At 35.2% G+C, this 18,118-nt stretch overlaps 1 protein-coding gene across 1 annotated transcript; it reads right to left on the minus strand.

Annotated features, from left to right (window-relative positions):
* Positions 1 to 1,471: 1,471 nt before the first annotated feature.
* Positions 1,472 to 11,713, minus strand: LOC114278809 (uncharacterized). The gene is made up of 2 exons (XM_082890254.1): positions 11,512 to 11,713; positions 1,472 to 2,509 (listed from the first exon to the last, which is right to left on the minus strand). Exons 1-2 carry the CDS (start codon positions 11,711 to 11,713, stop codon positions 1,728 to 1,730), a joined length of 984 nt encoding a protein of 327 aa, XP_082746380.1. The 3' UTR covers positions 1,472 to 1,727.
* Between the last annotated feature and the right edge of the window lie 6,405 nt (positions 11,714 to 18,118).

Here is an 18,118-nt window from a genome sequence, read left to right on the forward strand (position 1 = left end):
CATTTAAAAAAAATAAATACATACAATTGAAATTAATTAGACCAATTTGAGATAAAGTCAAAAATTCATGATTAATTCAAATTACAGTGACCACCATGACATAAGGGTTAAAATACCAAGACTAGCAATATAATTTACCCAAGGCTTTTTTTTAATCAAATTTTCTTATTACTAACACAAATTATAAATTTATGTTAATAAATATATGTGAAATTCATTGTCCTTGTCTCTATTGATAAGAAAGTTTAGTTAAAAAATAATTTAAGGGCAGCATTTTCTAATGGTGTTTAAATCTAGGGGGTTGTTTTGGAGTTGATTTTTTGACATTTTATAAATTAATATATGTGTAAAACAATAATTTGACATCTTATAATAATTTTTGTAACTATTTGAACCCCTCTTCAAACGGGCCTAAATACAGATAAAAGCTCAATCAAATCCTAATGATTCTCTTGTTCCATTCAATTTTAAACCCTTTTACATTGTTATTGTGATGGACTAATAAAAAAAAATGGATATGAGATCAAACAATATATTAGCCCATTTTAACGTGGTTAAAACCCCCTAAGAAATCTTGCTTGATTTGCTTTTCCTTGAATCACCCCAAGTGACACTCTTCCAATACTGAATATTTTTTACATATCAAACTTGTCTTAGGTGATATTTGATAAAACTGAATATTAAGAATTAAAGGTTATTTGATAATGTACTAAATTCAATAGAGTTGACTGATTTATATAACTGATTGATTTATATAAGCAGTTGAAATGGTTAAATTTTTAATTTTACCTTTTTTACTTTTTACATTTAAATATTTTACTCACTAATATAACTAAAAAAAAATATTGTAATCACAATCATAAATCTAACCACTGAAAAAGTTTAGTACTCACTTTGTATGGTGTTTCAAGAAAAAAAAAAAAGTCATCTCCAAAGTCTCTCCAAGATGTGTTGAAACTCAAGCTCCCCATACCTCACCATACACAGAAGTTTATGCTTAGATTTAGCTTGTGTACTTGTAAAAAGTGTGTTGGTACTGTTACAATACTAGTGTCTTCATCTAGCCTATGGTTCACCCTCTCTATTAGCATATAGGTTACCCCCTCTGAGGCTTGAATCATTAAACAGTAACTCATGATCCTATACTCGACATTGTAGCCAAATTTTATACCAAATAATAAAAATCCATAAGTAGAATTAATCCTTGAAAACTAGCTTGCAAGGAGAGGATACCTAAGAGCTTATATTCACATGATCAAACCAACTCTTAAGGGACGTAGGATCATAACACTCAGCCTTTTAAAATCAACCAATATATGCGATAAATATATTACTTTGAGTTCACTTCTAGGAAATATGCTTCAAATTACAAGCAACCATAATTCAGAGCATGCTTCCACTTATAAATTTGGCCTGATAATATTTTCACCATGCCGTGTGTGTGTGTGAGAGAGAGACAGAGAGAGAAGAATGTCAACATGATGATTTTAGCATAGTCCACTTCACTGTTAGGTTACAATCAAAAAGGTAAAATTGCAGCTTTGAAAAAGCTTTATAATGACATCCAAAAAGAGAGGAAAAGGTCCAAGGAACAAAGAAACTCAAGTGAGACAGCTACTAAAGAAATGATCATGTAATGCCACAATGGCATATGGTTGTAAACCTGAATTCAAAATAAAAATAAAAGAAGAACAAGAAGAAGTTGTTTCAATATCCAATTCTCTAATTCAGCTCCACCTTCTCCAATCCTCTTCCTCATCTACTGGAGTACACCAGGATTGTCGCCGCTTTGAGTTGCTTAACCTGTAGTTCAAGAGCAGCTCTTCATCACAAAGTGGCCTGGTGGCCACAAGGACAAGAGCCTTAAGAACCAGAACATCTGATTCACCGTTGCTAGATCCCCAAGATTTAAACCAAAAACTTCCAAACCTCTTCATCTTCGCTTCCTCTCCACTTCCAAACTTTATGTTTGGTATATAGGTTCTCATATCCTTCTCAGTTAACGAAAAATCATAAGGGCAAACCATTACATTTGGGACCATCTCTTTTGCAGGGTGGTTCGCAAAATGGGCAAAAACTAGTGGCTTTCTCCGCTCCAACACATCGCCACTACTGGCCACTCGTGTGGCTTGCAAAGGTTTATTGAGCATCTTCCAAATTTGGTCAGAACCTTTATTATTAGCATCATCTTTCACATTTGGCCTAGATTTAATAACACTCGAGAGGTCCCACACTTCACGGATTTCACCCTCAACACCCCAAGGCTGTGCATTGATAACAGTTCCGTCGTACCTTGTGATCAAGTACGGGTTGTGCGTATCGACTCTTGGATATCCAGGAATATAACGGTAGTAAGCTGGAGAGTAAATTATTCCAGGGTAGAATGCTATTACAGTACCAACATCGGCTTGATCATCTATGAAAAAACCTTGGTCAGCGTCCTTATGCGGAATTTGAGACGGTTTGAGCTCAAGAGTGCACCTATGAGATTCTTCAGACTCTAAGACAACTCAGCAGGTTTTAACGGTTTTGTATCAGGTACAGCTGTGCTGAAAATTCATGATAATCAGATTCCAGCATTAAAAGTTACTCAAAATCATTGGGAGTTCCACAGCAAATAATATAGGTATAAATTCACCAGATGACCAAGCTAGGTACAGACTACAGTGATTAAAATTTGATACAGACACACAAACAGATATAATTATGTAATCTTCTGCTATTTCCATTGAATGCAATCAAGATAAATTCAGAGAACCAAGTGGCAATATAGTTATTTTAGTACTAGAACATTTAAACCACATATAAAATTTTGTCAGACAGTTTTAGTGGGGGGAAAAAAACAAAGCATTGGTTGATCATCAATAGATCTTAATAACTTCAATACTCCAAGAGGAAAACTCCCAAAACATGCCTAAATATAACACAAGTATTCAAAATCTTGACTTAAAGACATCTAAAGCAGTTGTATTGAGCATACTCTATATAACTCTTTGTCCCACATGTAACCATAAATTTATATTAAAAAATAAATAAATAAATAACATTGGAGATAAAGGTGCAACAATGAGTAAGGTTAATTGACAGTGGCGGGAAGTGAATAAGAGGTAATGTCAAATTAAAGTATGGAAGCTCAAGCTGCTCCACTATTTATGTATCATCTCAAATATGGATTCTTCGAAAAAACCACCCACTTCTAATGAGTAAAACCCCCTTGAATGTAATGAAGACAATTGATTAACAAACCAAGTGGATAGTGTGGTCTACTTCCACAAAAGAACCTTTAATAAAAAGGTGCATGTGCGATTAAAATATATAAACTCCTTCTCTTTAGAATCTTTTGGTGCAAAACATATCACGTTAAAAACCTAGCCAAAGGTTAAACCAATTTTATTTTTCAAAAGCAAGTAAAAATCTTCATTTTTTACCATAAACTTATAAAATTTTCGGTAAATATATCCACCAGGTTTATGAAATATACAATTGATTCCCTCACATTTTGAAAATTACATTCCGCTCTTTAAGGTTCCAAATCTCATTACAATACCCCCTATTAACCCACAATCAACTAACGAATTTTGATGACATTATCATCAAAAATTTCAAAAATACCAATTTTAACCTTAATAACCCAAACCTAAACCTAATTCCCAACCCTAAAAATAATGAGATGTGTTATGATGGAAGAAAACAAAGAATGAAAAGAGGGGTGAGGCCAGCGATGGCTTGCAATGTTGTTAGGTGGAGGTGTATTGGTTGCTACGATTGAGGGATTGTTGCGTTGTTGTGCTAGGGGTTGTGTCTCTCTAAAATGGTTTGTTGATCAATTTTTTATCTGTTAAAACTTGTGGTTGTTTGTAGGATGGCTACAATGGTGAATGTAGTGGTTTGATGATCGATTCAGTGTTGGTTGAGGGTGGAATGGGGGTGGGGATCGCAAGGGAGGATGGATGAGTGATGGTAGAGGATAGGGGTTGCATGGAGAGTGGAAGAGGATTGGGGGTGGCAGGGGAGGGTGAATGAAGGATGAGGGGTGGTATGGAAAGGTGGGAGTTAGCAGTTAAGGGTTGGAGGGGAGGACAGTGGCAACCCCTTGTCGCAAATCTTACTCACAAATACTTACAAGTTGTTTGAAACTTTGATGTAATGCTTCAGTGATGTAAGATTTGCTATGTTTAAAGTTGAATTATTGGGCCACCACTTTCCCTCACACGATACAGCATGCTCACATCCTCAAATTCCTCTTCTACCTCAATCAATTTGGGGATTCCTTTGGTAATGATAGGAATTGGAGGTAGCCATAGGTTTTACACAATTTCCACTAACAACGGTGTTGCATTGTTGTGGTTGTTGTCGTGGAATTTGTTGGTGGATGATGGCAGTGTTGTGACAATGGGTGTTGGCAATGGCACTGTTAGCCATGGATAATGAATAGCAGAAGCAGTTGGAGGTGGTTGGGTGCAGTGGACGGGGAAGTAATGAAAAATGGTTGGAGGTGGTTTGGTGGCACTGTTAATTGTAATGTTATATAATTTTGAAGTAACAGCAGTTCAACCAACTTATAGTTGCCTCTAGTTTTCCTCAAAACAAAACCATTTTAATCTACTTACCCCAAATAAATTTTAACAAATTGAAGCAAAGAAAATACTAACATTACTTTTCCACTCAATGCACACCACCATAGGCACATAAAAAGGAAGGGACCTCAATCCAAAGAGATTAAAACCATGAAATACAGCATAATAACTAGTCACTCTTTCTATTGTACTTGGGTTAAAAAAAAATTGAGAAATTAGCTTGAAAAGCTCCGCGGAAATATTTTTGTACGAAAATAAAAGTAGTAAATTTGTAAGTACATCGTTCATTTGCCAGGCCCTAAGTCCAATCCTTGTCGCAAACAAATTGGGGGGTCGGTAAATATCCGATTTACATTACGAACAAATATAATAATAAACCCTTAATTTGGATGTTCATAGTTATGTGTGGGTATGCCAATTAAACTAGTTTTGAATGTAAAATGAGTAGTTCAACCAAACAGAAAGAGAAAGAGAAATGAATTAGAAGCAATTTCAATCAATTGCAAGCATTGTCCAGAAAGAATCATAGATATATATCAATAATCAAATAAAATTAACAGCAAATTTGTAAAGCATTCATATATATATATATATATATAGAGAGAGAGAGAGAGAGAGAGAGAGAGTACCTCTTGAAATTTCTGGAAAAGAAAAGCCATGAGACGTGTGTTTTTGTTCTCTCTGTATCTCTCGGAACTGAAGCTGGGGGTTTGGGTTTTAGAGGCACACCAAACCAAACCTTGTTCGGATCGGAGCCCCAAACCAACGCCACGCATCGGATTCGGGTTGATCCGAGGTTCCACTGTTCCACTGGATTTTGGTTAAATATAAGTAATAAATTATAAAATTCTTATTGTGTTAGTCTTAACAAATTATTTTAAACTAATTTTTGATTAATTTTGCTACATGACATCGTTACACATAGCGATATATTATTTAGAGGTTATACAATGTTTTATTATTTATTCATAAGGGTGATGTCACATCCTGTCAGACGACCGGTTGTTGCACATTTTTTTTTTCTATTTTCTTTTAGGAATATAAAATTGCATAGATATATCCTATGTACTTTGGATGTCCGGCCACACAACCGCTATTGGGCACAAATTTATTTATTTTTAAATATAAAACTGCACATATATAACAATACAAAATTAACTTCTCCTATACTACTTTGTCTACATTTTAACAATACAAAATAAATATTTTACAAAATTTAATTTTAAAATAGAGAGTCTAATATACTATGTATATACCAAAAATACTAGCTAAAATAGAAAAGTAGCTTTTAAGTTATAATTTAACTCAAAATTTGTTGAGATTGGTGTGGATAAACATTGGCAAATTGATTAAGCCTTCGCTTGGGAAGAATTTTTTTAACTTGATTTGTTAGTTTTTTTACTATTTTAGCATAGTCAAAAAAGTTTCGTTTGAAATGAACTTTTGACTTTTTTTTTTATAGTTTTGTAAAAGAAAAAATAAAATAATTATAGGCTGAATGTGACATTTTATCTTATTAATTTTTTAACTTATTTTATCTTTTTAGTTTCAACCATCTTACCAAACAAAACATAAAATTTATCAATTTACCTATAACCCGCTTACATAAATGCAAAATTATTTTATACTGAGCTTTTTAAAATTCTAATGCTAGTAGTCGGGTGGCACCTATCATTTTCATTGTATAATTTTTCTTAATTTGATTATTTTGCTTATTACTTTGTAAAATGTAATTTTGAATAATATCGTATATTCGATTAATTTGTGAGTTTTTTTTTTTTTTGGTCAATATTTAGAATAAATCATAATTTTTAAAAGAAAACACAAAAACAAAAATGAAAAAACCAAGGTTGTATATTAAGTGACTTTTATTTATTTATTTTGTATTTCTACTTGTGCAACTTACTCAAACTATTGGCTTAAAATAGTCAAAATATTAAACTAACTTGTCAATTTTAAGAATAAGTTGGTGCCGGATTGAAAAATTCTCAATATGTCAAAATTAAATTTGTTTATGAATTTTTCACAAAACCAACCGAAATCAACTTGTGCGCACCTTTATTTGTGGAACAAAAGTCCAATAAAAATAAATATATAAGAAAATGAGAAAATATCATATAAATACTTGTAAATTAGTGGAGTTTAAGTGAGTTGTGTTTCTAGTGCAACTAACTGCAAAATTTCTACTAATTTGAAATTAATTTTTCAATTTTCATTTATCTATATTTCCCTACAAAAAGGTAAAATAATAAATTATTTTGAACAAAGAGTAAAGTAGAAATAATCTTTCCAAAATTTTAACAACATATGAAGTTAAATTTTCTATACATATGCATGGAGATGATGATATTATTACTGAAAATTATGAATAACCACTCTATAAGTTTTTGTTAGAGTTCTAGTACACAAAAAGTTCGCTTAGCCCCTCTCTCTCTCTCTCTCTCTCCCCCACATGTCATCTTAGATTTTGAACGACACTACCATTGGCAAATCACAACCACCATTGTCATTATCACCGATTTCTTCATCAGATTGTTTATGCACCATCACCTTCACTTGACTTCAATGACCTCATACAACGACTACTGCCTTACGACATTGTTCACGTATAATCTCTATCACCTTCATTTCAAACATTCTACCACCAACGCCACCTCATTTCTTCTTCGTCTGCTTCTATGGTCCAGATTTGTATTGGTTTCTCTTTATCTTTTTCTTTCTTTATTTCTCTCTCATTCATTTCTTTGTTAAAAAATATGTAAATTCAAAGTCACATAGTGAAATACAAACATAATAAAATACACAATGAAATTTTCCATTGCACAATGAAATTGCACTGTGTCTCAGTGAATTTTCATTGTGCGAGTTAATGAAATTTGGCTTTCTGCACCCAATGATATTTTAACTAAATATCAAAATTTGTTAAAAGGAAAAGAAATGCAAAAATGTGTTTTTTAGTGTGTGTTTTAGAGGTAATATCATTTTGCTCCCAAAATTTTCATGTATTTTTCAATTTGACCCTCAAATTTCGATTAATATCAATTTTCACATAAACTTTTCAAAATTTTGATCAATTTGGCCCTTGCTGTCACATTCTGTCTATAATTAGACGAAATAAAATTGTTTCATAACTCGAAATTTCAGAGGCTCGAGTGCCCCGAATGCCAAAACGACATCGTTTTGCGGTTTAGGCATTTTTTCCCCTCTTTTTTCTTTTTAAAATAGAGACGCGAGAAAAGAAAGAGAGGAGGAACAAAGAGAAGAGGGAGGAAGAGAGAAAAAGAAAAGAAGAGAGGGGAAACAGAGAGAGAGATATATATACAAATCTATGTGTGTATACACAGATCTATGTATACACATAGAGAAGGGTCGCAATGGACGACGGTGATGGCAGCGTCAGTGGGTTGAGATATTTGCAACAGTGATGGCAATGAGCGACAGTGATGGCTACGCTGGTGGGTGGAAGGTTTGTGTAAGGTCTCGATGTCCCACATCGAGAATGGAGAGGGAGTTCCTAGGTTATAAAAGTAAAAATCTGAACCCTTATATAGTATCGAGTCCTTTTCCTAGGTGGTGAAATTCCTAGTAGAACTCCTCAATTAAGCGTGTTTAGGCTAGAGTAGTTCTGGGATTGGTGACCCACTAGGAAGAACAAATCCGTGCGAGCGTGGCCCAAAGCGGACAATATCGATGACATGTGAAAGGTTGGGACGTTACAAATGGTATCAGAGCCGACTCTCCGGAGTACCGAGTGTGGACACCTAATGTCTCTTGGTACATGTGGGCGGGCTTGTGAGCTGGCAGGCTACTACACAAGGACCTGTACCTCTAAGGGTTGTGGATTGTATGGTCCCAGTGTCCCACATCGGGAATGAAAGGGGAGTTCCTAGGCTATAAAAGTAAAATCTGAACCCTTATATAATATCTAGGCCTTTTCTCGGGTGGTGAAATCCCTAATAGAACTCCCAATTAAGCATGCTTAGGCTGGAGTAGTTCTAGGATGGGTGACCCATTGGAAAAAACAAATCTGTGCGAGCGTGGCCCACTGGGAAAAACAAATCTGTGCGGGCGTGGCCCAAAGCGGACAATATCGATGACATGTGAAAGGTTGGGGCGTTACAGTTTGCAAAGGTGATGGCGGCACCAGTGGGAGGAAATTCCGATTCTCTCTATCTCTCTTTGTTCCTTCCTCTTCTCTCTCTCTCTCTCTCTTTATCTATTCCCCCTCTCTCTTCTCTCTCTTTCTGATCCCCCTCCATCTTCTCTCTTCCTCTCTCTTTTGTCTTTCTTTGTTCTTCCTCCTCTCCTTATTTTCTCCTTCTTCTTTCTATTTCAGAGAGAAAACAAATAGAAAAGTAACGAAATAAGAAGTAAATAAAAAAAAATGTGCCAAAATGACGTCGTTTTGGCACCTCGAGCCATTCAAGCCACAAGTTATTCGAGTTACTTAGCCAGACTATTGAATGAAATGTGCTGACGTGACACCAAAATTCATTTGAAATTATTTTACCCCCAAACTATAAATTAAAAATCAAATTTTCCCTCAAATTAAAAATCAATTTGCCTTCCAAACTATACCTTAAAAATCAATTCGCCCTCCACGTCAGCACATTTCGTCCAATTGTAGATGAAATGTGGCGGCAATGGCCAATTTGATCAAAATTTCAGAAGTCTAGGTATAAATTGATATTAATCGAAATCTGCGGATCAAATTAAAAAATACATAAACGTATGAGGGGTGAAATGATATTTTCTCATTTTTTTGGTGTCTCCATGTGCAGTGATAGGATATGATATAAAAATCTCAACAAAATATGTATGGATGCTTCATTTCAAGATCCTTTTGAAGCAATAAGTCCAACAAAATAGTTAATCCTAATCCTAAAGGAAATCAACTATAAAAATAATTACAGATTTAAAAAATTTAGGGTAAATTACAAATACACCCCTTAATTTTACTTAAAATACGAATTGCTCCTTGTGGTTTGAAAAATTACAAATACCTCCCTATCATAATTTTTTATTTAACAGAATTAATTGAAAAAGTGAAATTTCTAACTGTTCACCTATACAATAATAAAATTATCTAAATTATTAATTGAAATAAAATTTTAACATTATTAAAAGCTGTTAATTAACTTAACTTAATGATTTATTAATAAAAGGACCTATTTGTTATAAATTAGAAACCTTAGGGAGCATAATGTAATTTCTAAAATTACAAGGGATAATTTGTAATTTAAGTAAACCTCATTGCTGCAAAAAGGTCATTATTTATTCTAAAGGCTTACGACTTGACCTCAATCCTATTGAACTTTTGCCCTTCCTAATAAGATTTGGGTTAAACCTGGGCTAAGGTGTTGAAGCTTGGCCTGCAAGCCCAACAAAAAATATAAAAAAATAAAGAAAAAAAATAAAAGTTCAAAAGCCTGAATATCGGCTCATTGCGCTTAGGATGCGAGCCGGCTCATTAGCCTGTTTGGGTAGACCCGTTGGATGAGATTTTATTTGTTTTTAGTACTAAGTTGGCTCGATTCAGCATGTTAAAAGAAATCCACTGAAGCTAGCTCACAGATGAGTTTGGGCACCATTTCGCATGACCCAACTTGGCCCTGTAAAGTGCCCAACAATTTGTTGCTGAAAGTTTGCCTAGTTTCCACACAATTTTCAATTATTAATAAGTGGCTAAATTTTTTACTACCAAAATTTCTTAATCTTTGTGTTCCAATTTTAGTTTCTCATTTATGACTCACTTTATATTTCAATATTTAACCCATACTTTTTAATAACTGATTTCGATGATATAACCAATATACAATAGATATGAGACAAAAGATGACAAATGATTTGTGCTACTCATTTATCATTGTGTTAATACATGTTAGCTAATGTGAACCTGATAACTACTGAACATTATTAATTAACCAATAATATATATAGTTCTAATATTATGAGACTGTGCTCCTCATTTATCTTTGTTTTAATACATGTTGGATAGTGTTGATCTTAATATTACTTATATATGGTTGGGACAACTATCTTTTTTATCTCGTTTATAAATCTTTTTTATTATAATATAACATCAATGTCTGTGGACATAAATTTTACTTTTGGAATAAATCTCATATCTTTATGTGTGCATTTGATTTTTGCATTAAGATTACAACTTTCACACTGTTAAAACTCACAATTGTCTAAAAAAAATATTTAATAATCAATCCTAGTTATGGTAAGGTATTGCAAAGCTCCAACTAGGCTGTGATAGAGAGATGGTTGAGAAAAGGAGATGAGTATCTCAAAAGGAGGTGAAGAATTGGAAGCCATGAGAGAAGAGTAAGATTCACAGTTGGACATTCTTGCTTTAGCAAAAATTTCTAAAGCATACTTATGTTGAGATAGAAATAAGAAATATTTCATAACTCTTTCACGGAGAAAATAGAGCGCATATGCTTAATAAGAGTTGCAATTTGAGCTAAATCATTGCCAAAAATAAAAATTTCATCCATATAGACTAGCAATAGTGTGATACGATGAATAAACAAGGAAAAATCACGATGGTTATTTGTAAAACCAGTGGACAGATGAATGAGGAGAAGGTTGAATACCAGGCCCTTGTAGCCAATTTAAGACCATACAGGGCTTTTAACAACTTGCACCTATGAGAAAGATGAACAAAGTCTTTAAAACCTTCAGGGTGAACCATCTCTTCTTCAAAAACACCATGAAAAAAGGCATTGGAAATGTCCAATTATTTGATTTGCCAATTTTAATGAGGAGAAAGACTAAGAAACACTCTAATGGTGGGATGCTTAGCCATTGGGTTGAATATTTCATGATATGCCTTCCTTTTGCAAATAACCCTTAGCAACAAGACAAGCCTTATGATGAGTACTTGAACCATCAAAATTCTTCTTAAGACAAAACACCCACTTACAACCAATGGCTTGCTTATCGGATAGAAAAGGAACTAAAATCCAAGTCTTTTGCTTTTGTAAAGCTTGATATTCCTCATTAATGGCTGCAGACCAAGCTGGAGTTTTAATATCCTCATAGAAGGAATTGGATTCCACCAGAGCAAGATCAAGAGAAGAAGAAGAAGAATGAGAAGGAGTATGAGCAACCATAAGAGACTGCATTTAAATCTAGTGATCATAGGATGATTATTGCAGTTAAAGCATAGGGAAAATAAAAAGAATTGAGATCAATAACTAGAGATTAAAAGGGAATTCCAAAACTTGAGAAGAATTGACTAGTAAAATATATGGCAATGGGACTAGAGATGAAATAGGAGATAAAATAGTAGAAAGGGCTATAGTAGGAGCTACAGTAATAGGCCTAGAGGAGTGGAAATGATTGGAACAGGTGAAACAAGTGAATTAGGAGGAGAAGCTATGGGACTAGGACAAGAAGATTGACATATGAGGGCTCAGATGAAAAAAGAAGGATTTGACCAAAAGAATGAATGAAGCTAAGGAAGAGTAGGAGTAGGCAAGGGCGAAATAGAAGGTTGAGGAACTAAGGGAAACAAAGTTTCATAAAAAACAACATAGTTTACTTGTCAAAGGATCAAGACATTTGTAGCCTTTAACAGATGGATGATAGCTAATGAAAACACAAGGTAAGGAACTAGGTTGAAGCTTATGAGAATTATAGGGCTTAATCCAAGGAAAACAACTATAACCAAAACTTTTAAGAAAATGAAAATCAGGGGATAGGTGAAACAATATTTCAAAGGGAGTTTTATTTTGCAACTTGGAACTAGGCAATCTAATTATCAAAAATACAAAGGTAACTAATGCATCAAACTAGTAAGAGAAAACAAGAACTAATTGGTGGAGAAGAGCAATGGTAGTAGTGAAAAGATGCCTATGCTTTCTTTTAGCAAACTCCATTTTAAGAAGGTGTATGAGAACATGAAAACTGATGCCAAATGCCATGCTTCTTAAGATACAACTCAAACTAATTTATTGTGAACTCACTATTACCATCAGTACAAAAAATCTTAAGCCTTGTTTCCAGTTGATTTTCAACAAACACTACGAATTTTGAAACTGAGAGAAAACTTCACTCTTACAAATCCAAATGAACTTTAGTCATCCATAAAGAGAACATAGTATTTAAAGCCAAAACTAAATGAAGACAAAGGTCCCCAAACATCACTACAAATGAGGGACAACGATTTATTTACTGTAGAATTAAACAAATTGAAAGGAAGTCTGTGGCTTTTGGCCATAGCATAATGAGTGCACAGATGCATATTACTAGTAGTAGAAGTAGGTAAATGAAAATTCTCCAGGAAAAATTAAAACTTATGTATTAAGGGATGACCTAGCATGTGGTGCCATATGTTAGTAGAAATGGGAGCAGCAAGTTATGCAGTTAGAGAAGTCAAAAAAGACTGCTGAGTCGGTTTATTAGAACATAGGGTTGAAGGTAATTGGTAGAGACGTTGAGTATGAACACCTTTATAAAGAGGTGTCTTGATACTCTTGTCCTAAATAACAAAACACTTATCATCAAATGTGATAGTACAATTATTATCAAAGGCTAGTTAATGAATAGAAAGTAGATTGGAAGAAATAGAGGGCACATGAAGAATGTTGTTAAGCTTGAAAGGAAAAGGAGTAAGAAGAATACCTTGGCATGTGTGTTGAATAGGAATTGAACTACCATTACCAACAATTGACACTTCTTTCTCTTTTAGAGGACTTAACTCACCAATGGACTTAATTGGTTAAAGAATGGAAGGGTAATTAAAATGAGTAACTAAAGCTGAAACTAAAATTGTGCAAAGATAAGAATTTGGTTGTGTTTTGGTGTGTTCCATCGGACGTTAATTGAACACAAGGAAAATTGGGGCATTTCATACTCAAAGTGATGAAATGTGCCAAGTTTCCTAAGTCTCCATTGCCCTTGATCATGCATGATAGGGTGATGGTTTTTGGTCTTGTCTGTGCATTTATTAAACTTGTACATCTTAGTACCTTAGCCATCATGCAATGAAGTTGCTTGAATTGATGGTTTGAGGACCAAGTGTATCACTCCTTTGAGATGTTTTGATGATAAGGAGGGATACACAGTACAACAACCTGTGAGAATACCATTTCTTTGCCTTGTTTTCTCTCTGTTGCAGCAAGGAATGATCAGTGGCCGATCGGGCACTATTTCTGGCTGCAGGCCATCAATGTTGGCCGGTAACCCCCTATTGGTGGCCGGCTGGCCACCACTTCTGGCCTACCGGCCACCAGTGAACTTTGAGCAGAATGTTTGTAAAGCAGAGTAGAGTTGATCTGGAAAAGGAAAAACCAGTCCAAGGATTGTGCAACAAAGGCTTTCAGGAGCAAACAGTGGACATTCTTCGGGTGGAAACCGATGGGCCTCCCTTGCTTCTTGGGACTAGTTAATTAGTTTAATTAGCAATTAGTCATTTATTTGTTGTACTTAATTAGTTATAGCTAATTAGTAAAGTGTTGTACTTAGTATCCATGTTGTAATTAATTAGTTGTAGCTAATTAGTTTGTTTTGTTCTTATTTAATTAGTTTAGATTGTTTAATTAAATTAGTTTATGTTGTAAATATTTAATTAGCTTAGCCTAGTTAAATTATTTAATTGTTGTACTTAAATAATTAGCTTAGGGTAGTTAATTATTCAAGTTTTGTATAAGTAGTTTAGCTTAGCTAGTTTATTCGTTCGGACCCTTCTGCACGGGGGCATCAATGTTGTAATAATGTGTATGTCTCCCAACTCTACGTATTTCTCCCTTTTATTTATCCGCTTTTGATGGTTAGATTAGGGGCATCACGTTTCAATTAGCATATCAGATGTTTGCATCCATTCATTTGTATTGCATGCATTGAGGCTTGGTTCATCATTCAAACTTGCATTGTCGTTTATTACCTCGTTGAATATGTGTTTAAACGCATGCTATGAAATTGTTGCAAATAATATGTTAAGTAGTCGAGTCTATTTTAGTTGCATTATTGTATGCGTTGCATTAGCTATCTTGTATAGTTAGGTATCATGCATATTTTTCTAACTCTTTTGTTTTATCTTAGCTTGGAGTACTATGTGAGTTTTTAGTGCTTTAGCATACTTGCATGAGTGTGAGTGACTGCCATGACTAGCATGCTTGCCATGAGGCTAAGTGCTTACCTGTTAAATTGCTTGAATGCTTATGGATGAAGGCCCGTTGCTTCAATTGGAACGATTTAATGAATGTACGTTTAAGCCCACTTTGTTAAGTGACAATTTCACAAACTTTAAGCCCACTCTGTCAAGTGGAAAATTCTAAAGCTTTAAGCCCACTTTGTCAAGTGACAAATTCAAACCCTTTTTGAAAAACAAACATGAAATTGAATTATTCCAATTTGAGCAAACTAGTCTATACTTGTGTGTGCGTATCACATAGTAAATGCTAGCCTAATAAACCGGAACAAGAGCATATAATGTACATAAGAATCATATCATGATTAGTAGAGGCCTATCTTTGATCGGGCGAGCGGAGGTGCTCAATTCATGACCTTCCCCTTTCGTACCTAAGTTCCCGAGCCAAGACAACCTTGGTGATGACGGACACGTGGCCTTTGGCATGAGTCATGGGTTTTCTTAATTTTTCCAAAATAAAATATTTAGGTGACGACTCTGTATCTGGCAAAGCAGTCCATTTTTGCATTTTTGATTCAAAATCGATTTTTCAAAAAGATTTGCCGCATTTGGACTCTTTGGTGTTTATCAATTTCACATTGCACTTGTGAGATTAGATTCAAAACCGCAGGAGTCCGAACTGTAAGGCTTCTCGTTCTTTCGGAAGAGGACGGGGAAAAGTCGAGCTACAATAGTTATGTTTAACTTTAAATATTTTCTAATGATATGTAATGATTGGTTTTCAGAAATGGTGTGTTTTGTATGAATGAATGATTATCCAAGTTTCTAAAATGTGTTCGTGGCATCCTTAGCATCATATGATATGTGTCCCTTTCTGGGTCATCAGAAATGTCTCTGTGTACATGAGTCATCAAAATGCCTTTATGGCCGTCCCTTTTATGGGTCATCGGAATGCCTTTATGACCATCCCTTTATGGGTCATCGGATTTGTTAGCGCTAATAGATGTATCACGGATGATCATATGGAATATGTGAACTTTGAATACGAATATGAATATGGATTTGTTTCTGATCTGAATTTTGATTTTTGAATTTGTTATGGACATCATTCATTAAAATCTTTACTCTGTTATTATTCACTAGGCTCCAGCTCACCGTATTATTTATGTGTGTAGGTGATTAGGCGCATGATCAGGCCTAAGCTGCTTCCCTGGATTCTTTTGTGTTGGCCAGCCACTATGCCTCCCGAGGAGATTCCCATTTTGATGTGGTCGTATTCTATTATCAAGTTTTAAGTTTTTGTTTTCTTCTGTTTGATTGAACAAGTTTTTGTAAGTTGTATTTATGTGGGTTTTGGAGGCATAAGACTAATGTAAATATGACGTCACTGATATGTATATAAAGTTTTAATTTTTTTGTCTCTTGTATGTCTACACAGCTCTATGGACGTTATATGTTTGTATTTGCTTTCGTTAGCCCTTGTATTTTGTTTAATTCGTTCAGAGGCCTTTGGTAATCTAAGGATTACTGGCTGGTTGCGGCACTAAACCTATAGGGACGGGTTTGGGTCATGACAGCTCGAGTAACCAAACCATGGCTTGAGTGAAGAAACCAAATTCGCAGAACCTTAACCCTGCAGAGCAGATTTCTTAAGCGAAGGATGACCCCCTCTTAGAATTTCAGACCTGCAAACAGACCGTTTGAGTGAAGGAAAGACTGCTCAAGTGAAGAACACCCTATTCCTAGAAGTTCAGACTACAAACACATAATCTGAGATAAACGAAAGACCGCTCAAGCGAACTCAACAACAAATAGACAGAATTTGCTTTGAAACACTAACTCCCAACATGTTCAATACAAAATCCAACAACTCCAAACAACGAATTTCAATTAACAACAAGACAACAAGGAGTATAAACAACAACAATGAGCACCGGATCCCGAATCGAATAGTACAAAAGGGCTGGGTCTTAAACTAGGCCGCTATAATCTCATCTCCTTAGGAAATTTCCTCCCCAAAATTGAACCAAGATAACAATAACAAAACAATCCGTCAACAACAACAATAGTTCATGCTCCGCAGTATGAAAGACATAACATTTCAACTCAACACATATTGATCTCCAAAATACTCCCATATTACAACAAATACAAAAGGGTCAAACATTAACAAACAAGGCTAGATATTTCTCTTGGACGTCAGCCTGATGCTCATAAGTCGTTTCCTCGACCCTATAGTATCGCCAAAACACCTTAACCAATGGACTAGTGTTTCCTTTCAAGACTTGATCTCGAGTATCTAACACCTGAACTGGTCTTTTCTCATACGAGATATCCTCGTCTACCTCTAAATCGGTCCAATCTAACACATGCAAAGGATTAGGCTTGTACTTTCGAAACATATAGATATGAAACACGTCATGAACCCTAAAAAGTTGGAACGGTAAGGCTAAACGATAAGCTACCTCCCCGATTCGCTTTATAATCTCAAAAGGCCCAATGAATCTTGGACACAAGTTCCCACTCTTTTCAAATCCCATCAAACCCCACCTTGGCAAGATTTTAAGAAACCCGTGATCCCCCACCTCAAAACACAAGGGTCTCCTCCTCTAGTAAGCGTAGCTCTTTTGATGACTCTAAGCCGAAACCAACCTCTTACGGATAAGTGCAACCTTCTTTGTCGTTTTCGGACTAATTCCGGACATAACACAAGTACGTCACGCACATTGGCCTAACACATAGGTGATCTACACGATCAGCCATACAGGGCCTAAAAAATTACCATTCTAATACTCACCTAAAAGCTATTATTATAGGCAAACTTTACTACAGGCAAATGCCTCTCCCACGATCTCTTAAAATCGAGAACACAAGCTCGAAGCATGTCCTTTAGGGTTTCAACAGTGCGCTCAGACTGCTCGTCAGTCTGAGGATGATAGATTGTACTAAAAGTCAACTTGGTGCCCAAAGCACTCTATAGGCTCTACTACAACCGATCCATGAAACGCGGATCCCCATCTAAAACAATAGTCATGGGGACCCCGTGAAGTCGCACTATGTCTCTAATATATAGCTCGACAAGAAAGTCCATTGAGTCACTCGTGTGCAAAGGTATGAAGTGTACAGGCTTGGTTAATCGGTTGACAATTACCCACACGACATTATTACCCCCATTGAGTCCTCAGAAGACCTACAACAAAATCCATCGTGACATGCTCCCATTTGCATTCGGCTACAGGTAAGGATTGTAACAAATCCGCTGGCCGTTAGTGCTCGGCGTTCATTTGTTGACAACCAAGGCACCTCGAAACAAACAAAGCCGTATCTCTATTCATCCCCTTCCACCAAAACTGGCGACAATGATCGTGGTACATCTTCGTGCCTCCTAGGTTTACTGCAAGACGTGAATGATGGAACTCTCCGAGTACCTCATTTC

The sequence above is a fragment of the Camellia sinensis genome, chromosome 10 (assembly GCF_055761805.1).
Source record: "Camellia sinensis isolate YWXY chromosome 10, ASM5576180v1, whole genome shotgun sequence".
NCBI classification, from domain to species: Eukaryota; Viridiplantae; Streptophyta; class Magnoliopsida; order Ericales; family Theaceae; genus Camellia; species Camellia sinensis.